The sequence below is a fragment of the Sphaeramia orbicularis genome, chromosome 19 (genome assembly GCF_902148855.1).
Source record: "Sphaeramia orbicularis chromosome 19, fSphaOr1.1, whole genome shotgun sequence".
Classification (NCBI taxonomy): domain Eukaryota; kingdom Metazoa; phylum Chordata; class Actinopteri; order Kurtiformes; family Apogonidae; genus Sphaeramia; species Sphaeramia orbicularis.
In genome coordinates this window covers 28,464,688-28,487,134 of record NC_043975.1, presented here as the reverse complement: position 1 = coordinate 28,487,134, position 22,447 = coordinate 28,464,688, and the positions used below count along the sequence as shown (strand labels likewise).

General features: G+C 35.3%; 1 protein-coding gene across 2 annotated transcripts in view; it reads left to right on the top strand.

Moving 5' to 3' along the window:
- LOC115410676 (synaptic vesicle membrane protein VAT-1 homolog) overlaps nucleotides 1–14,600 on the top strand; it is a 36,705-nt gene extending 22,105 nt beyond the window's left edge. For both annotated transcript variants that reach the window (XM_030122423.1, XM_030122422.1), the window contains 4 exons: nucleotides 8,283–8,453; nucleotides 8,585–8,674; nucleotides 9,886–10,124; nucleotides 12,378–14,600. In XM_030122423.1, the coding sequence (XP_029978283.1) occupies nucleotides 8,283–8,453; nucleotides 8,585–8,674; nucleotides 9,886–10,124; nucleotides 12,378–12,563 (686 nt within the window). In that variant the 3' untranslated portion in view covers nucleotides 12,564–14,600. The remainder of the gene's footprint in view (nucleotides 1–8,282; nucleotides 8,454–8,584; nucleotides 8,675–9,885; nucleotides 10,125–12,377) is intronic.
- Nucleotides 14,601–22,447: the final 7,847 nt, after the last annotated feature.

Sequence of the window (22,447 nt, the reverse complement as noted above, 5' to 3'; positions counted from 1 at the left end):
CTCTGTTTTGAATGTCTGGGGTCGCCAGAAATTTCTGATGTTAAAATGGGGTCACGAGCCAAAAAAGGTTGGAAACCACTGCTGTAAATGAAACACAATCTACCAACAGGGACAATATTTTTTAAAGGCTATACTACAATCTTTATATATGTAGTGCTCTATCAGTCGGCTGCTTTGAGGAAATAGAACATCAACAGTTTGCATAATCTCGCTGCTTATATTTTGAGCTTTAAAATTCAATCGTCACTTAAGAGAGTCAGTAATTAAATAAAATTGTTAGAGTAGCCATATTGATATTGAAAGTGTATTGATTTAATGCATAACAAAACTCATTCAGTGAGAAAACGCACCGCTTAAAAGCTTATCCCGGTCTTTGCGCTGCATACTGAATTAACTTTGCAAACAAACATTACAAGAGCAGCCTGTTAATCTTGGAGTGAAAGCCTGAGCTGTGCATTAGGCCACACATGAGTGTGTTTATTTGTGTATTGAGGGGAAAGAGACACAAGGATGCTTTCTAATGCTTGGTTTGAACAGTACTAAGGGTTGTCCACTCGAAATAAATACATTTTAATGTGTGAACAGGTCCTCAGTCTCTGGAACAGACACCTCATAGACAAATGTGTGCTTTTTACACTGTACCATTACTATTACTACTACCATCAATACTGTACCATGATTAAAACACCCTCAAAAACACTTTATTTTATTTTTTGGCCTTAAGCAGTAAGTTAGTCCTGCAGCTGTTATAAGTGGGTGAGGTCAAGGGCGTCACAGATGGACATCCCACTACTTTTTGATTTATAACTTTTGAACCAGATAAGTTTAAGACAAATATTACACATAGTTGGAAAAGTCTAACTGTCATCTTAAACATACTCAAAGGGCAAAATTTACTTTCAAATATTTTTAATGAATAACATCAAAAACTATTGCGTCACTGATAGACAAAAAATTAACATCTATTTTTTGCAAAGAATTACAAAGTCCTCAGAAGTCAATTTATTCAGTGTATACATTAAACCCTCTGTTTTACAACCTAATAATTGGTTAGAAGAAAAAAAAAATTATTATGCCTAAATAGCAAGAGTTTTGACAAATGGCAGCGTCACGGATGGACAACAAAAGTAAATATCAAATTAAACATTTTTTATTTCAATTATCAACATCATATACATTTTTTTTGCTATATTTACCACATACAAATAATATTAACATTATATTTAAATGTATTTTGTATAGATATATGCATTTATTAATTTTAAACACTGAGTTTAGAATATGATATAAATAATTTAATAGTCAAATATCTATGTTTTAGTTTATTTATGAGAGTTTACAAAATGAACCCAGAATGACGGCAGAAAACTTTGTCCCTTTCCAAACATTGCCACTCATAAAACTCTTCAAACTTTTTTCCTCATATTTTTTTTCTCCTTTCAAAATGCATTTTCCTGAAAATATACAGTAAGTTTGGTGTAAATTATTGTAGTTTAATTTTTTTTTGACCAGATGTTAACCTTCCCTTGACTTTGCCCAAGTGTTCTAAGTATCTGTTAATAATTGTTTTAGGTTTCTGGTCCCATGTACACAAACATCTGCCCAAGTCTGCTTCTTTTTCTGATTAGCTTATGCAGTTAAATTCTGTAGCGCATTTGAAATCGCTCTTTGCCCTGTTTAAGTGGCTCTAAATTCACTCTAGCACCTATTTCAAGTACCAGTACACCACACTGCTGATTATCATCTTTCTTGCCCTTCAGCCCTTTATTATAAATGGACACACACTCATATATGTGCACACCTCCTCTCTAGTTTTATATTAACAGTGCAGAACACGATTACTTGCCTGATAAACCTGCAGTGAATTATTATCTGACTTCCCTTGGTTCACACTCAGTCACTACTCTGTTGTGTTTCCTTCGCAACATTAAACACAGAAAAATAAAGTTAAGAACTAGCCTGTAAATGCAGTGAGGCATTAAGCAGCCAGACAAGCAGATACGTCCCATCTGTTGGTAGAGACCAAAAACAGCGATAAAAGACAAGAAGTGCTGCATATGTTTATGGGGTTCATTTAATGACCTGGTTGTTAAAGTCGGTTGTTTAAGGACACTCGAGACACACCTTCAGTTGTTCCTCGTCGTAGTGTGTTACAAAAATGCCGATCTGGACGGCGAAATGCTTTCAAGACAACATGTTTAACTATTATGGTGATCATGAGCAGATTCAGCCTAAAAATAAATAGAATTTATAGATGTAGCATAAAACTACAAATATTTCAAAACAAAATTCTGCTTTTTGTATCACTACTTAAAGACAATTTAACTATTTTTTCCAGCAAGAAAGTAGCCAAAAGCAAGAAGGAGTAAAGTGGCCCTCTCTATTTTTAATCACTATAGAGGCAGTTTACTTTTTAACCCTTTAACAACTGCAATGTCTCCGGCGCTGCATTTTGCACTTTACAGTATTCAGATTACTGTAACTCCTGAACTGTTTGCACTATCCACAAAATGTAAATGGCTTCAAAAAGCTGAGATGCTGAGCTTTCCGACACTATATAACAGTTTACGGCAGCAATATGCGACTCTATTACAAGTAGAAAGGAACTGTTTCAGAGACTTCCACACAGGCTAAAAACGCCTGGAAATAACAAAAAATATGAAGCCATAATATGAATACTGAATGTTCAAGACCAAAAACATTGTTTGAGGAGATGTAAAATAGTCAAAAGTTTATTTATGCAATCTCAAAAAGTTTTGTTACGGACATTTACAGTGGTTTCTGATCATAAATAAGCTAAAAACTTCAAGTCCATTTTTTTCTTTATTACTAAAACACACTGTTTTAAGCATTTATTATGTATAAGAATGAATGAATGAATGAATGAATGAAGAAATTTATTTTTATTTTTTTTTTGGTTTTACATCAATCATTGTACTCAGCACATCAATCGTAATAAACATAACAACCAAAAAAGGAATAGGCTAGAGGCAAAAGCTTATTCTTTTGCCTATCCTTTTCAAGTAATACACTGCTTACATCAATTTAAATGTGTACAGCATCGAGCACTCACACCATAATAATAACAAATTTAAAAAAAAAAAAATCAACAACAAAAACACATCTACCATCTCGGTTCAATATTTCTGAATAATTTAAACTTAAAGTACTCTTTTTTTATTTCGCCAAATGAGTGGATAACTTGACTGTATCATAAGGTCCATTCCATAATTTCACACCCACAATCCCAGTTCATCCAGACCTCACATCTGCCCTCACTTTAATCCACTCACACATATGAAAATCTCTGAAATTCGAATCTCTCTTAATTCCAAGAACCCACGACTGGTCTTTGAGACAATACTATTTTTATCCTTCATGTTCCATGTACCTATTTAGAAATGATTCTTTATACCTATTTTTAAATACATTTATGTGTGTACTTTCCTTTATCTCCTGTTCTAGATTACTCCACAAAGTCACTCCACAGCTTTTTATGCAATAACATATGATAATTAATGACCACATATTGAAAGTTTGGTTCTTCCTGAAAACAAAAAAATGACATTTTCTGACACTTTTATTGCTAAGAAAACATGAAGACACTTAGGCTGCCTGTTATAATGGTAGTCTTAAAAGGGTTGAAATACAGGTATTATAACTCTTCAACCATTATTTTAATGAAACAAATGTTAATTCTTCCAGTTTTCATGTTTACATTTCCATTTAGAGTTAAATACCAGTCTCTATTGAAGTCTAAATTGAACCTTACAGTATCGCCTGTTGGTAATATTGCAGCAGCAGTGCATATAGCTCACTTTTTGACAAGCACAGAGTCCAAGTGTACAGGTCAGCTACTGTCAGCATCTCTTCCACCATCACGGTCGAGTGGTCCTCTGCACCCCCCTCTCTTTCCAAGGCCATCTTTCAGTGTTGAGTGGGAGGCTGTCAGCTGACCTGTAAGAAAACCACATGAGGCCAGGGTGAAGAGGAGGGCAGGAGGGATTACCGGTGTGTCTGCACTCACACAGCCATCATCTGAAGCAGTAAAAACCAGAATGCACTGTTTGCTTCCAAGAAATCAGTGCTTTTAAGCATCACTATCACCACTGTTTTAGATACAACTAATGTTGCAGTTGTTATTGCAGCTCTTACTGTTTGGAAACTGTTCTAACCTGGTTCACATGAGTGACCTTTTATTTTATACGCTTTTATAGAAAGTATGACGCTGCCTGTACACCACAAATATCACTGTTTTACTTGAGTATCCTTGTGTTTATCATGTTAGTTTTCTACAACAGAAAACACCAAAGAAATAGCACAAAAATTATATTTGAATTCTGGATGTACACTATTGCCCGTAAAGTTGGAATAAAATATTTTTATCTCTTCCCATGAGATGATTGTGACAATGTGATTTATTCTTGGTTGATAAAGTGTAACTGGGACTCACCTACACTTTGTCAAAGGTAATTACTGATGTGTATAAATAGGAATAAAAACAAGAATGTGTCTGAAAATAAAATGACTCCACCTTTTATGAGTGACAGTGTATATTTCCCAAATAAGAAACTGAAAGTCCACTTCAAATCAATAGCAATAAATTCCAGTCAACTGGTGGATAAGATATGTGTGAGCCAGAACAAAGGCCACATATGACCCATGTCACAGCTATATCAGCCAATGGTTTGACCCTAAGTGGCCCTGCCCTGGACCGGATAAGATCCACCACTGGTTCCAGACATCTTAATTAAACCGTAACCATCCACTTTATTCACTGACCCAAAAAGAAACAAATGTTTAGAGAACGCAAACCTCCACTAAGCACCCCGAACGGTGTACATGTATGGATTGACTATTTCTTTTTTTTTTTTTCTTTTTTTTTTATGTTTTGTAAATGGGATTTTCAATGTTAAATTGAAATGCCCACAGAGTCCACATTCCACAGTGGATGTGGACAATTTTTATGCCAGATATAAGATATTGTTATAAGCTACGGGTGTATCAAATTGGAGGCTAATCAGTGGTTTTGAATTTTTCTATGAATTTTTGAAAATTTTGATTTGATTTATTTATTTATTTTGAATATGCAAGGAAACAAAATAAAACAAAACAAAATAAACAAAATAAAACATTTAAATGAACAGAATCTATCTCAGCACATACAAGTCTGAATATTGCATGGTCGAAAAGGAGTAGGAAGAAGTATAAACTGACTTAAAATTGCTCAATGATGAGAGATAGGAAAATCTGAGACTTTGTGACCTTGCTGTGACCTTGAACTTTGGCCTACTTGGCCCAAAATTTAATGGGTTCGTCCCAGGGCCTAGGCCTATCTGTGGGTAAAATTTGGTAAAGATGGTTGTAATAGTTTTCCCGTAAAATTGCTAACCATCAAACAAACAAACACACTAAGCAAAGTGATCACAATACCTCCTGGCAGAAGTAAAAATGCACCGATTACAATTAACCGATGTGTTTTTGATAGCAGGGTTGGTGTAAGGTGATAGTCAGCACAGTGATATCAACTTGTACCTTTGTATGTAGTCACTTTGTGCATAACCTGATATCATACTCAGTCATCAAACAATTAAAGCTGATGGTGTTCCGTATGTAAAATGTAACTTCATTCATTTAATGCAAAAGTTTTGGATAATCCTTGCATTTTATTTGATTTAATTATAGTTGGATGAATTTGGTTAAAGCATTAAGGGGGAAAAGTAGCTTGAATGTGTGGATGAAAATGAATAGTTTGACATCTGAGCCAAAGACTACCCTCAACCACAGGCCCGTATCTTGTTTGCCGCATTAAAGATGATGCAACAGCTGCTGTACCTGGACCATGTTGGACCAGCACTGACTGTGCCAGCCCTACCAGATTCATGCCTTTTCTGGGCCAATTTTTTCTGCTATTAATATCTGAGAAGCTGATTTCATACTTGTTCATTTATGATGTAAATCCTGCAGGTTTATGTTCTTTAACTTGTTGTCAGAGAAATTTGATTTATTATCAGCATCATAGCGGAGATAATAAAATTGTGCTTTAGTGTTTTGATAAAATATTCGGAAATTTCAGAGTGAATCTATTCAAGGAGGGCAGCCGGGGAGAGTTGGCTTGTGACTGAAGGGTCACCGGTTCAATTCCCTGGACTGGCGGAGAGTTGTTGGCTGATGTGCGCTTGAGCAAGGCCCTTCACCCCCCGTTTGCTCCCCAGGCGCCTGACATGGCGAGCCCGCATGCAGTGTGTGTGATGCATGATCTAGTGATGGGTTAAAGGCAGAAGACACATTTCAGTGTGTTTGGTGCACAAAACTACCACTGACAAAATAAAGATTCTATCAATTCAACTTTATTTGTAAAGTGCATTTCATGTACAAGGCAGACTCAATGTGCTTCACAACAGGTATATAATATAGCAACAGTTAGGAAAAAATCATAAAAAAAAGAGAGTGCAAGTAAACAATCATATGTATACACACTTAATCTCGCACATGCGCATATGACAAAGTTCAAGGTTTGAGTTGCATTTTAGTGACATTAAGGGCAAAAATTCAAGTTCTTGGTTATGGACTGAAAATATGCCAGTTTAGGGTCAAATTTTCTCAGGAATCTGAAATCATTTATGCAAAATCTTTTGTGGTTTTCAAATCACTGAGCCTTTATTGACAGAAGGTTGAAACAAAAAACATGAAATTTGGCCTATGCACTACTTGATTTAACCATTTAATTTCTGTCAAAAATCAAACATAACATGCTTTCTTCTCTTCATCTGTGAGCTTTGTATACTCCCCAGGAGGCCTTCCTTCCTCCACCCCTGGATGGCTTTGGTCTTGGCATCTTAGCCCTATTTAGTTAGTCTGAAATTAAAAAAAAAAAAAAAAAGAAAAAATTAAGCATTACTCCATAACATGTGTAAGAGTTGTTTTGTTAGTTTAACTATAAATTGATCTATAGAAGCCTTCCTAAAGTGATTCTGGCTGCTTAAATTGGCTTCATCATTGACAGAGCAAGTCAAAATCTAACAAGTTGGTGGGGAGTTTCAAAAACGAATATGAAAATTTGGTTGTAAAAAAAAAAACTTGATCTCACTTTAGGAAAGTAAATGGGCCTAAATAATATAAACTAATTGTAGCCCATGTAGGTGGGCATAACTGATTAAATTTTGGAGGCTAGATATTGAAAATTGAGTGAATGCAATTTTTTTTTACAATGGTATGTATTTTTTTCACAAACTAAAAACTGATGGGGGTAGGGTTAGCAGAAGTAATGATTTGACTTATCTAATATTAGAATATACTTAATTGTTGGGTAATGCTTTATTCACAACAGAAAAAGAAAAGAGAATGGTGTGTAATACATACAGATTTACAATAATATCAACTCTACATAAAGAATTATATGTCAAATTCTTACCTAGAAGCCAAAAAATTCAAACAAAATTGTCACAGAACATTTTCTGAGGAACTGGCTGATCTGACGTCATTGACTTTGAACTGAAATTACTGAAACTGATACTCATTCAAAAGGGCAGACCATAAGCTCTTCTTCTAAGGTTAAAAGGAAGCAAGTTCAATGAAAATTTGCAAGCAGCAACAGGATTAATATGGCTTTTCAAATTATTTGTCATTGAAAAAGGGTAATTTTTGCCTACTTTTCAGCAAATATCATGCAAAAAGTCACACAAGGACAAGTTGTACACATTTTTTGATGTTATATTCTGAAACTACACAATTTTTCCAATAAATTCAACACAAGACACTGCATGAAAGGTATACATTTATTCCACAATATTTTTTTCACAATAATGATACTCAAAGTTTCAACCTTGTCATATACCCACACACACACACACACACACACACACACACACACACAACAGAACGCTGTCGGAAAAAGATAGGTTTTTAATCTGTTTTTAAAAACGACTACTGATGTAGCATGTCTAACTGTATCAGTCAGGGTGTTCGGTTTTTGTGGGGCATATACACTAAAAGCTGCCTCCCCTTTCTTGGATCTTTCTGAATCTATTCCACAAAACATGCTTTATTTTTGTTTGGTGAATATATTATGATTGGAAGCAGCATATTCATAGCTGTTACACCTGCACTTCACTGTTAACAAGTAGATTTTCTAAACAGCACTGTTTATGATTTCATCTCTCAGACTTAATTGTTTTTCTCTGAGGGATCACACATTAGCTGGGAACCTCTCCTACATATGTGAAACACCTGCCGTTGTTGCTGTTCTCATGTCTGTTTTCTTGCTGTTTGCACATCTGTAGGTGGTGTGGGTATTGCTGCTACCCAGCTGTGTCAGACTGTGCAGGATGTAACCGTTTTTGGCACAGCGTCTGCAGCCAAACATGAAACCATCAGCCAGGGCGGTGTGACGCACCCCATCGACTACCGCACCAAAGACTATGTAGAGGAAATCCGTAAAATCAGCCCCAAGGGTGAGGGAGGGAGAAAGTCACCAGTCATCTTTTTTTTTTTTTTCTTATAAAATAATAAGTCTGTGTGCAAAATACAAAACACCTTGCGTTTATCCCTCTGTCCTGTGAACGCTTTGTCTTTTTTTCTGTAGGAGTGGATGTCGTCCTTGATCCACTTGGAGGTTCAGACACCCAGAAAGGCTTTAGCTTGTTGAAACCTTTGGGCACACTCATAGTGTTCGGTAAGACAGAAAATGATAATTTTCTTCACAATTTCCTACACAATATTTGTCATTTTGCTTACATTGAACTTAATTATCCCATGTTTTCTTGAAATAACGGAAAAATTATTTGACCTCTGCAATGGGGCGCTGTTAAGGGGGGCGTAAACATGGCAAATTCATGGGGCCCAACATTTGTGGGGGGTCCATAGCGCTGTGGAGGGGGGTCCAGTGGGTTAGGGTTAGAAGTTGTGAAAATTTCGTGTAAGGGCCGATGTACACTCACAGTCAATGAAAACTTTGAGACCATATTTTTCGACATAATTTTTATTTTTAAACCCTAAACTGGAATTTTTTCATATAAATCATTTGTTTAGGATATTGGCATACAGAAACAAAAATCTAACGTTTCAAGAATAATTTCGAAACAAAAAACTTAACAAAAGAAAATGGCACCTGCCAAACACAAAGTCACAACAGTCAACACCGGGTATGGCGGCCATTTGCTTTGATGCAGGCGGCGATCTGTTGGCGCATGCTTCGGACTAGGTGTCGTGTTGTGGCGTTCAACCAGGTTTCTGATTGTGGGTTGGGAACAGCCCATACATAGGCCTGGCTATATCACTGTAGCTCAAACCGGCCTCCACCATACCCAGCACCCGGAGACATTGTTCACGTGATAGACGTGGTGTGATGCCGTTCACTGGACTAACAATGGTGGCCTTTTTTGGGCCTTTATATAGGCCTTCAAAGCCAATCCTCAAATTGTGCAGATATCCACTGAGTATTGCTCAATGTGTATTTGGTCCACTTTTGCAAAGAGACCAACCCAAGTGCAATGAACCGTGACAACATAACAACTCATCATTATCTCAACTATCCACAATGAATAATTTCAACCCCCCTACAAGTAGAAATATGCAGACATTTCTACCTCAAAGTTTCTATTGACTGTCAGTATATAATAGAGGCATAGAAGTCGGGAAACAGGTGTTGAAAGTATGTAAAGTTTCAGTTTCGCTTCACAACAGTTACATTAGTCATGGACCGAACCATCATGTACACCCCCCCCCCCCCCCCCCCACCCCCCCGCCCCCGGACAAGATACTGAATTTAATGAAGGCCCACAATGTTTAGCTTTCATGGGGCCCATAATTGCAAGCGGTACCACAGCCTCTGCATAGTTAATGTGAATTTATTCTCTGATTCACTTTTGTTGACTGTCATTCCAGGTGCGGCCAATTGTGTGACCGGCCAGAAGAAGAACCTGTTGGCCATGGCGAAGACCTGGTACAACCAGCTCTCGCTCGGAACCATGAAACTGATGCAAGCCAATAAGGCCGTCTGCGGCTTCCACCTGGGATACCTGTCGGACGAGGAGCTCATCTCCAAGGCTATGGTCAAGCTGCTGGAGCTCTACAGTCAAGGAAAGATCAAGCCACGCATTGACTCAAGTTTCCGCTTCGAGGAGGTCAGTCTGTTAATTAGAGAGAAAATGATGATGAATACAGAGCTTGAAATACTTCATCCCTCATAGTATTCAACAGAGTAAATACGGAAGCTTCCGCTGCTGATGTTTTCCTCTTTTCCATCGCTCATATGGTCGATGAGCACATCTCAGCCGCATCAGATGACATGGTACTTAATGGCCGTTGCTAGGTGATGCTCTAAATTGTTGCCGTGGCATCAGCTACTAGTGGGGATATCTGTGTTTCCAGTTTTTCTGGCTGTCCTCAAGAATAGACTGGAGTGTGATTGAAGAAAATCCATCCTGTGTGTTTGTAAAGCAGGAAACAAGCAGCTGAGGCAGGAAATAAAATATGGAATAATGTAGATCTACAGCACAAATATCAGTTGTTTTTAATAAATAAATAATAAGATAAAAAATTTCTCTTTTTGCACATCAGTCATTAATGTGTTTTATTTAGTCACAACAGACTTGAGGATATTGTAAATTTTTTGCATCTGACAAGACATTTAGCAAAACTCAATCACACAGTAAAGCTCAAACAAATAATTCCAACATGGTCTTATGCTGTTGATCCCCATTAGTATAAATTAAACAAAAAAAAAAAAAAAATTCAACAGCATAGAAGATAGCTTCATAACTCATTATCATCATCATAATTGTATTAAAGATATAGTAACATTTCCACAAACACATTATTCCACAATAAAGACTATAAGAATACAGTTATATATATTTGACTTACTTTTTTTAAATTAAAACAAGTTATTTTCAACAACAAATAATTATTATAACATTATTTAATGTTGTATGGCATCATTTTATGTTGCGTTTTAACTTTAATACATTACTTCATCTGTAATTTTGATCTCTGGGCGATGCAGCATTGGCAGTGATAGTGAAAAAAGTTCCCATGATCCTTCACTACTGTCCAATGTCATCAAATCAAAGATCCTCTTTTTGCAAAGATGGTGCAGCGCATGTTTTGCCAATGATATGTTCACTTCCTGTCTCCTAAGTGGGTGTGGTCAGGGGTTGAGAATGTTAAATGTTAGAAGTAGGGATGTAACGATAAGAAAGTTTCATATCACGGTTATCATTATTATCGCGGTATTATTGAAATTGTGCTCAAAATGTTCCAAAAGTGCTGATACGCACACTGAAATAATTTAACCAAGTTGTATTTTGAAAAAAACAACAACAAAAAAACCAAATAAAATAATTGGTACAGTGTACTTTCTGTTGGCAGAAATATTCAAATATTAACCCTAAGTGGTCTGAGCCTATTTTGGGCATTTTTCAGTACTTTTGATTTTGCCTTTATATACTATATACAGAAATGTTTACTATACCCATGTTTGGTATCCTTTTTTTCAGCACAACTTCATCTATATCATCTCTCTATTATTTTTTCAGTTTAACCTGCTATAAAAACATAAAAGGCCAGAAAACACAAAAAATACATAAAATCTGATTTGAAAAATGTATATAATTTATTGCATTAATAACACACAGATGCTTAACAAACCTTTTCAAAGACTTTAAAAGTGAATATTAGGTATATAAAATCAAAATTGTAATAAATTAAAATTATGCTCAAATATCTGACATAAAAGCATATCTTTACATAGGCATTTTCTCCAGAAAAATGCGGTAATCACACAGTTATCATGATAATTAGAATTTAAACAGTAATACTAAACGTTGGCAATTTTACCGCGGTTTATCATTATACCGGTAATCGTTACATCCCTAGTTTGAAGGCACATTAATAAGATCTAAATCCAGTAATAAGTAATAATATGCTCTGTTGTTAATAAGTTTGTAAAAAAATAATTATCAGTATTTGTATTCGTCTGCTTGTTTGTACCTCCACTAGATAAGGCCTGTGCATCTCAAAAATGTCAGTGTAATTAGAAAATGGTCTGAAGATATGCTGATTGTAGAAAATGGCTCCAATATTGACTTCTGTGTAATTCACAATAATTGCTTCCATTGGAATGATTAGAAATTTGTCGCTAGTGTCCTAAAGGGGTAGGACAGTGGAGAAACCAGTTCACTGTCCAATGAACGGTCTTGTTGTTAAACTCTACATTGTTTGATACTATTTTGATTGGGTCACTCCTTAGATGTGACATTTTATGCAGTGCACTTAAGTCTAATACCCTCACACTGACCTTTTGTTTCCCATAGTAACGTTTTTTATGTATTTCTAAGCATTGTCAGTCCACATCCTGATTATGCGTGTCTTCCCAGGTAACTGATGCCATGAGACGCATGCATGAACGCCAAAATATCGGCAAGGTCATCCTTCTTCCTGAACCTAAAAAGGAGGAAGAAAAGCCAAAACCTGAGCCAGGAGAAAATGTGGGAAAAACTGAAGCTGGTGCCAAAGAAAATAAAGAAGAAACCACAAAGGAAGTTAAAGCAGAAGAGGCTTGAGTAAGAGTTGTTAAATGAGTTGTATTTTCAAACACTTCCCCAACAAATTTCCCTGTTTGTCAAAAAAAAAAAAAAAAAAAAAAAAACAATTCAGAGAAAGAAAGCAAAGTGAGGAATCCTTCGATTTTTGTCAGTATTTTTGAAAGATTTGTTGTGCAATATGTGTACAGTGCAGTGTTATGGAACATGTGTTTTAAATAAAATTAACTGTATTCTCTAACATTTCCAACTGCAATCAATCATGACGACATCAGTTCCATGAGTTTTATGTGATTACAGCTTTGAAGTGAAGATTTAGCAGCAGTTATTGTTTCCTAGTTTGTGATGCAACGTTGAAATGTCTTATTATGAGAAGTGAGTCACAACATTACTTCAACTCTCTGTGGAAATCCTCGGTCAGTCAGTATCCTGTTGTAGTTTAATAGTAATATTTTCCTTCATCCGTGTTTGAGCCAAATTAAAAACAATTCACCACTGCTATAAAGCCAACTGTGAATAACAATTAGCGTGACTTTCTTGCCTTGGCAAACAATATGCTCGATAAAACTGCTTAATTTGTCATGTGAAAGCAGCTTTTTCTCTACTCTGTTCATGTTATTCTGTAATTTACTGCACGGGAGGGGGGTTAAACTTAAAAGAAACTGCTTTGCTTTCATGTTACACTTGTCCTAATTATGCTTTTTTGTTATACAGACGACTTAACTATCTGTTTTTTAGTAGTAAACACATTCGTTTTCAAGTTTTAACAGAGTATAGCAGGGGATTATTTAGCTTTCATTTTATTCTCTAATATTTTCCACAGTACTTCATCTATTTCTGCAGAAGAATGACCTCAAATAGAGTCTGGTCTTAGTAACTGAAATATTTTGTCCAGCTGTGGGTGTAATTCAATGCTGTGACGCAGAAAACGCTACCGAAGCACAAGAGAGAAGAAGACTTTCCCTCCATCCACCACCAGAGCAGCTCCTCACATTCCTCTCTCCACCCTCTCAGTCCTGTTTCTGTCCATTTTTTTTTCTGGACCAGAACTGGATTTAAAGCTTTCTCTTCAACCAGTTTACTTTGGTTTGATGCTTGAAACACACTTGTAAGAATTTTTCACAGGGAGCATTATGGTATTTACATATGCGACATTCTTTCTTGGCCACTTGGACAAGTATTGTTAAGTTTGGCCAGAGTTCCTTCTCCTAGTCTGAAGTAAGAGCTGATGTGGATTTCAAGCTGGAGCTGGAGTCTCACTGTGCTTGTGTGAAGTTTATGCCTCTACATAAGTGTTTGTGTGATGTTAAGGTGTTTTAGGTGCATTACAAATACGCAGTAATGTGTCCTATGGATTTCACAGATTTGTACAAAGAAAATAAATAAAAAGCCCATTTGAACTATTAAACAGTTTATTTCATTACAAATGTTTAAATGCATTTAACAGTTTGGAAATATACACCAACAACTCAATTATATTCTGATTTAACTCATAAATAGTCCAAAAATAGTGTCAGTACCTGCACCATATGTCATTTACAATATCATTTTGACACGAACCGTGACTAATATTAGTAACTCATGCAGAAAGGGACATCTAGTGGTCAAGAAAAAACACTGCATTTTAAAAGTAATTAAAATATTTGGAAAAAAAAAAAAAAGTGAGCTGTATTGACTGTTATTTGTGCTGCATTCCATCTACATAACATGGAACTTCACTCATATTTATGCACAAAGTTGATATATTATGTGTTTAACCCCCAAAAGCCATGACCGAACATATCTATCACTGTAAAATAACTGATGAATCTCTAATCATATAATGTGGAGTTTTTTTTGTTTGTTTTTTTGTTTTTTGCCCCATTTGGACAGTCAGAAGCTCCTTAATTTATGCAAACAGATATGTTTGACTGTTTACGTTTTACTATATATAAATAAATACCCTGAAAAACACCCACAATAATATTAAAATGAAGGACCTTCAATTTAAATAATGAAGATATCTGGAAGCTGAAAATAACTTTCTCTAATGTTCACAGTAAAAAAAAAAAAAAAAAACACATCTGATTTAGTTTTTATTTCAGTAAAATGATCCATTCTCAGACAAAATGTAAAATCTGGACTTTAAAAGAACAAGATTGAACTTTGAGTCAATCATAGTCAAAAACAACTGATGGTGATCAATAGAAAATGATAGAAAAACATTATAAATTAACTGGAGAGGATGAGGTCTGGGCCTTTGAGAGTTAATAAAAATCTTTAAATTGTTTCACGTAAAAGCAAACCTCTACTTAAACGATGTTCATTCCACTTAAAACAGCCAGACACATTATTTCCAGACTAATATTTAAAAAAACTTTTCATTTTTTCTAACCTTTAAGTCCACTTGCCTAGCTCTCTAACTATATTTATCATTGGAGTTAATTGTACAACAGTGTCTTTGTCATGTTTTTGTTGAATTTATGATGTTTAAAAAGAATTTTATGTAGTTACTGACTTAAAGGTAGACAATAAATTATTTTTATGAGGAAAAAACAGTAGATGACAGGTTAAAAACACTATGTCCAATTTTACGCTATTTTTGTATTTGTTTTTAATATTTTACAGTTCTATTATATCAGTCTGCAGTACATTTTATCCACTTCTATTGAAGGATCAATGGCAATTCAGGAATTACACTCTATATCAGGGATGTCAAACATCTGTCTGATCTGCCTTGTAGGATGAATGTGTGAAATACAAAAATTACAATTAAAAAGATATTAAAAATGAAGTATGTCCAAATGATTTTAGTTCAGGAGCTTCAAGTGGGTCAGCGCAGTAAATGTAATTTAATAAACATGACCTATAAATAATGACAACTCAAAATTGTTCTGTTTGTTTTTGTGTTAAAAAAAAAAAAAAAAGAAAAAAAAGAAGTTACATGAAAATATTTACACGTATAAACCATTCTTTCACAAAAAAATGTGAACAACTTGAACAAATGAACAACATGAAATGTATTACAAGAAGTGCAATTTTAACAATGTTGTATCTGTTATTAAATGTTTTGTGCTTTTGTAGATCCACTGTGATCTGTAAGTTGTGATGCACATGTGTAAATGACAAACTGAGGCACAATAATGTTAAAATTGCACTTATTTATTTAAAGAAATTTCAGCCTGTTTGTGATTGTTCACATTATTCACATTTATATGAAAGATACTTTGTAGATATAAATATTTTCATAATGTAATTGTACATTTTTCCAGTGTTATTATTTTACTGGTCTGACCCACTTCAGATCATATTGTTCTGTATTTGGCCCCTGAATTAAAATGTTTGACACCCCTGCTCTATGTTTCATTATGATTTCCTGTGACACCTCATCCAGCAGGGGTCCTCATCTGCCCTCCTTTGGTTTTATATCAGGCAGCCTCAGGTACTGACAGCAGCACAGACCTGGTAACTCAACTAATACTTTAAGAGTTATACCATTTTTTGCTAGTTTTTAACCACAATTTATAATATACAGTATATGTTCAGAGGATAAAATTACATTCTCAGTTGTAACATAATGTTATGAACTGTATGGTTTTACAGTATACATTTTGTAAGGATGTTAATGGGAATCATAGTAGTTGCCTTTTAGATTTTGGCTTTTTCATGTAGAAGACATTTTGCTCCAACAGTCTGGTCCATTCAGAAATGACAGTGGCTCAGATTTTCCACATGTGATTCCAGCTGCCTGCTTTTCTTCACTTAGAGTAACTCTGTTAGTTTCTCTTCTACCGTGGAAGTTCAAATAAAGAGGAACTGCTCATGACCATCTCATGGTGTTTAATGGATCATGTGGTTTTTGATGACCAGAGTGAATCTTTCATATTTGCTTGGCATGAACCTTTCAATTCCCTTTGTTCCACAGATGTAAGTTGCGATTTAACTGTGATTTTCTGCTCATCTCAGTGACATATGAAGTAGGTTCCTGGCACCCAGTTTCATTTTGTTTAGAACGAAAGCAAAAGATGTCAATATTATGCATATGCAAAACAGTTTCTGAAACAAAAATCCAAATATGGTCTTTTTTTTCTAATTACATTTCACTATATTACCTTTTAACTCATTATACTTACACTGACATTGTCCAAACCTTTTCTTTAATACGTTGCAGCCTGAATATCAGGAATGGATGCAAAAGTTGACACAACAAAATATTAATTATGTTGCATTCATACTATCTAATAAAGCAGAAGTCACATAAAATCTTAAGATTACTACTGTCTTTTTCATTTTATTTCTACATTTCACCTACTATTTCTACCATTATGTGTAAAGTCCCCTTAGAGACATTGAAAGCAGATCTAAACTTATATTAGACCAACTAGATGCTATTTTACAATTATGGACACAATGTAATTTAACCCATGAAGACCCATCGCTACTTATGTGGCAGTTCCAAAATAGTTTTTTCTCTATAACTCTCTCTCTCTTTCTCTATATTTAACTGTTCTCAAGTGATTTATCACCATTTTTAATGATATTATCCTCTGTATTTTGCAGTTTTTCAGTGAAAATAATACATTTTCCCATATTTAATTCACTGATCATATAGATGTTCATTAAAGCTCAGATTAAAGTTGATGGTTATTAGATCAGAAACACAGAAAACTGAACAAAAAGTGACTTTTCAGTAAAATTGATCAGTAACTGAACATAAACCCAGTGTCTCCATCCACTGTCATTGATCCAACTCCATGGGTTTTACTGGTGAATTAATGTTGTAGAAGATGACTGTGTTTCCGCATTCCCTTCAGAGCCTCTGAACGTCCAAATGGATCATATCTGATGACTATGAAAAGATGACAAACTGTATTTTACAATAATTATTTACATGTGTTGATAGGATTAGTGGATCAATAGTTATTTAACAGTTTAGATCAGTAGATGATTTTGGTCGCCAGTAGCTGTTTTTAATATAACTTCTAAAGAGCACCAAAAGTATTCAGAACCTCCTGAAATATTCAAATATAGACATACAGTGAAATAAAATGTTCTCTCACCTGATATCATGTGCAAAAAAACACATGATATGGGGCAATGAAATCATAAAACTATAGTGCACTTAACAAAATACAGAATTTGGGCAAAGTTTTCAGTAAAACAGAAAAAAACCCTGCAGTGTAGGTCATTTCTCTCCTCTCTCCATCTCTTAACATAATATACAGTAGGTGAACTGAATCTGCATGATAGCTTATTTACCTCAGAAATCTCCTACTTTCATTTTTAGTCTGATTCTTTCACTTAAGAAATTGTGCCTTCTCTTCTCTACAGACATCTGAGAGGTTTTGGTATCAATTGCAGATGATAACTCCTTATCTGTTCTGTGAAAGCTTTTCCACTGACATTTGACCATTAATTTCACATTGCAGTATCAATAGAAAATTCCCCCATCATGTAATGATGTACTTAAATTCAATTCAATTCAATTCAATTTAATTCAATTTAATTTAATTCAATTTAATTTAATTTAACCCTTTAGGCGCCTGAATTTTTTCCCCAAAAAATAATACATTTTGATATCAAGATTTCAAAATTTTACTCACTAAACCACACTTTTCAAACTTGACTTTGTTTTTCACTTTGAATAGATACATGCCCTGAAATAGTGTTTGGATTGAAGTGGCACATGTCCTCCATTTATTGGTTGGAGGTGTTAACAAGATTTGGCACTCTATGGAGCTATGAACTATTTCATTCAATTACCGTATGTTGCTTGTCGCAATATTGCGCTGGAAGAATTGATTGAATTCAGCAAATTTCTGTTTTTCCATGATAGTTCTAGTCAGCAACACATGGTCCAACTTTTGTCTCCAGATTTTGATTTTATATGGAGGTCCAGAACTATTTTAATAAATGTGAAAGCAGGTTCATTTCTATCCTTTAAATCACTTCAGTTTTGTAACATATTTCTACCTGATACAGAAGCTCTTTCCTTCTTTGTTTGTAGTGCAGGGTTTCTTTCTTTGGTTGTTTCTTTCCTTTCAGTAGATACTGCTGTTATTTTGTTTCTGTCTCCATGGTCTTTTCTGAGAGATCACCTGAACAATGAATACCTCACTGAACCAAGCAAGTTACCCATCACATACCATAACCATCTGGTATCCAGGATTTTATACCCAATGATAACATTAATAATGTTATTTTTGGATGTCTCAACCAAAACCTTTTTGCAAAATTATCTTTTTCTCTCATAACCCTACCTGTCAACTCATGAGTCAGCGTTTGCAACACATAGTGTTTCTATAATGTGGTTCTTCCATTTACTTGGAGCCTTTTCTCTCAAGGGACACTCGTCTTTTCCTCTGATTTTTGTCACAGTTCAATGTGCAAAGGCATTGCAATACTGCTCATTTTTCAAACCAAGACAAATATTATTCTAACTTTCTGTGGGATATAATTTTTCCATCTGCAGTGTGATGGCAAAAGTATTAATTTTAATCAGAATACCACTGGTCAGTAATTTTAAATCAAGATTTGATTTTACTCCAGACCCTGCATTTAAGTCAATGCCTATTTTCTTTGCTCTGGAATAGGAATAAGTGTTCATCATGAGGCACTGATAGATTTAACTATTTGTGCTCAATGTCCGCAGTTCACTGGGTTCATGTTTTTTCAATGGAGCTGACAACATTTTGGTTCATTATTGGAGCCTGGGAGGAACAAACTGAAAACATGTATTGCTGTGTTGTTCAGTCTAGGTTTGCTATAGTTGTCTTATGTTTTATGAATTGTATGAGTAGACATGACAGGGAATCTAGGCTCTAGCTATTGGCGGTTAACACTGTTTTGGATAGCAAACAAGACTTGATTTCTTTTATCACATGTGCAAGTGAATGTGCATTTACTTATTTGATCCTACATCACTGACACTGTCTGGTTTTGACCTAACTAGCTAAAATAGCCAACAACTCTCTTTCCAAATAGAATATTTTCATTGCACATTTCTCACCAAGATATGACTTTAGGTGTTCTTTAGCTTTAGTCCATGAATAATAATAATAATAAAAATTTCACAGGAGCAACTCTTTAAGATTTAAAGAGTAAAAATGTGAGCCTAGCTACATATTTGGTTCAATTCTTAAAGCCCAGGCGTCATGAAGTGTGTTTTATTTCAGCATGTAGGTGGCTTTCTGTCCATTTCCATTTAGTTTTGGTTGAAAACCTCTAACAGGAAATGACGACACCCTACCATGGGATCAGAGCTAACAGGGCAGTTGATCAGAAATCGTTAAATTATTTATTTCAAACATGTTTTGTATTTTAGATTTTCAGTCTGCTGGGTGAAATATTTACAAAACACAAGATATTCATGTCTGTAATTAGTAAAGCATGTATATTTGTAGATTAATTTGTAAGTACACAACCTAAATCCAACATGTGAGTGGTTAATTTTTTTTTTTTCCTTATAGTTTTATATAGTCCAGGTTCAACGCTAAAGTCAGACAGATTTACTCAAATGCCTGCATTTAATTTGACTGCGTATTACTTATAAAAGTACTTATACTCTACTCATATATTGATGCCTTGTAAATGAACAGACAGTATTAGGTTAGATTTTTTTTTTTTTTATTAAAAACTGAAACAAAAGGTGCAAAAAAACAAGGTGCCTTGAGATTAAAAGGGAAATAAACATGTATGAAAGGTTCAGGCTTTTGGACCAGGGTCAGGATCAGCTGGTCCAGGACAGCCAGTCTGGAACTCTATGCTCCCGGTCCCTTTATTGCTTTCCTACAGGAAAAGTAATAAAAATGCTAAAATGAATAACAGAACACAGGATGTCAGATTCCCACCAGTGTCTGGGTCTTCACTGGGGACTACAGACCCCCCCACTACCCCCTGTAATTTGAACTATGGAACAAAGTACTATCAAACAGAACACCGACATAACTACACCATAACATATCATATATCATATATTTTGAAATTTTTTATATATTTTCAGCCCTGTGACGAGCTGGCGACATGTCCAGGGTGTAGCCCGCCTTTGCCCATAAGTAGCTGGGATAGGCTCCAGCGACCCCCGTGACCCTAGTGAGGATAAAGTGGGTTCAGAAAATGAATGAATGAATATATTTTTGAGTTTTTTGAGTATATTCATTGTATAGAACTTTATTTGCTGTTTCTGTACGTCTTAGTCAGACATTCTACTTTTCAAAGTTATTTTTCAGACTACAGTTTTTCATCCTGTTTTTAACCATGTAAACCTGCATATATGATTAACAGATAAATAAAAACCTTTATATGTTAATATTTGCAACCTGTTTTACTTGTTAAACTTCCAAAAGAGATCATTGACCATGATTGTGGATTTCATTGAAATAAATAGTATATTTTTGTGTATTTTTGGGTCCAATATGTTATTAAAGTAAGATCAAGTCTGAAAGGAAATACCAGATCATATAGGTGAAATAATGCTGAAAAATATGTACCAAACATGGGTATGGCTAAAAAAAAAAAAAAAAAAAAAAAAAAAAAAGAGTATCATGCTATATAGACGTAAAATCAGTTTTGGAAGACAGCCTAAACAGGCTCAGACCCCTAAGGGTTAAACACTGTCTTCTACTATGAACCACTAGATCAGTGAGGTACAATCCAAGCAATGACATGTTTGTTCAGGGTTTGTGATTGGGATTCTGTTGTATTTTTGTAGTTTTTCTTTTTTCTTCTGTGTATGGGTGTGTGTTCTTTGCCTTTCTCTCTTTACAGATAGTGGTTGAGTGAGGATGAGCTGCAGGTGTGGTGCTGGACTGTTGCTGCTCATTGGTTCCTCGGCGATGAGCAGGGAAATCTAAAGCAGGATCACCCTACCTCCTAGGAGACTCCTCTCTTCCCATCCTCCTCATTTGTAACCAGCCATCTGTCATTTTTGCTGGAGAGCTTTGTATAATCAGTTGCAAAAGGAGGGAATCTTTTTAAGTTTTCTCCTATTTTTATGTTAGGAGGGTAGGTAAGATGGATGCACTGTGGTTTCCTTGGTTTGTGTTTGTAGGTCAGCGTAGTGAGCTTGGAGTATGATTCTGTTTGTTATGTTTGTTACTTTGATTCCCTACCTGATTTAATTACCTCCACCAGGAGGTATTATTATGATCACTTTGCTTTGTGTGTTTGTTTGTTTGTTTGTTTGTTTGTTTGTTTGTTTGTTTGTTTGTTAGCAAAATAACTCAAAAAGTTATGGACAGATTTTCATGAAATGTTGACACTGGCACATGGAACAACTGATTAAGTTTTGCAGATCTGTCTTGGTGGAGGTCTGCACTCTCCGAGTGCTTTTCTTGATTTTTTTTTTTTTATTTTATGTAAATAAATCCCTCAAACTGCAGTTGTGTCATTGCTGGTCATCTAATTTTTTTTTAGCTTGCTCCTGTATTTTAAGGGACATGGAGGGAGGGGAGTCTCACATCATGTTGCATCTTGGCAACCCCTAGACCAAGTGTAACAATGTTCTACAAAAACAAACTGAACCTCCATCTGGGTTCTTTTACAAAGACAAGAATAAAAATGAAGTTTGTGCGGTTTATTGCAGTTACAGTTTGAGGCAGAGGGGTCATTTTGGGTTTTGTGGGAGGGTCTGGTCTGGGGTCTGGGTTCTGGTCCTGGTCTCCCTCACAGGTCCATGACTGACGTCTCCTCCGATGTCATTTACACCCACATCTAGAAATATCAAGACAGAATCATGGACACTGTGTGGATGAGGAAGAGTGATTTCAGGAAGTGATTTTGTAAATATGGGTCTTCAGGAGACAGGAAGTGGATTTGTACCGACCTCTGGATCTACTGGTTCTGATGGAAAACGACTGTTAATGGATGAACGGCTCCATCAGACAGACCTCCTCCTTCACAGACAGTCTGCATCGCTGTCTTTCCTG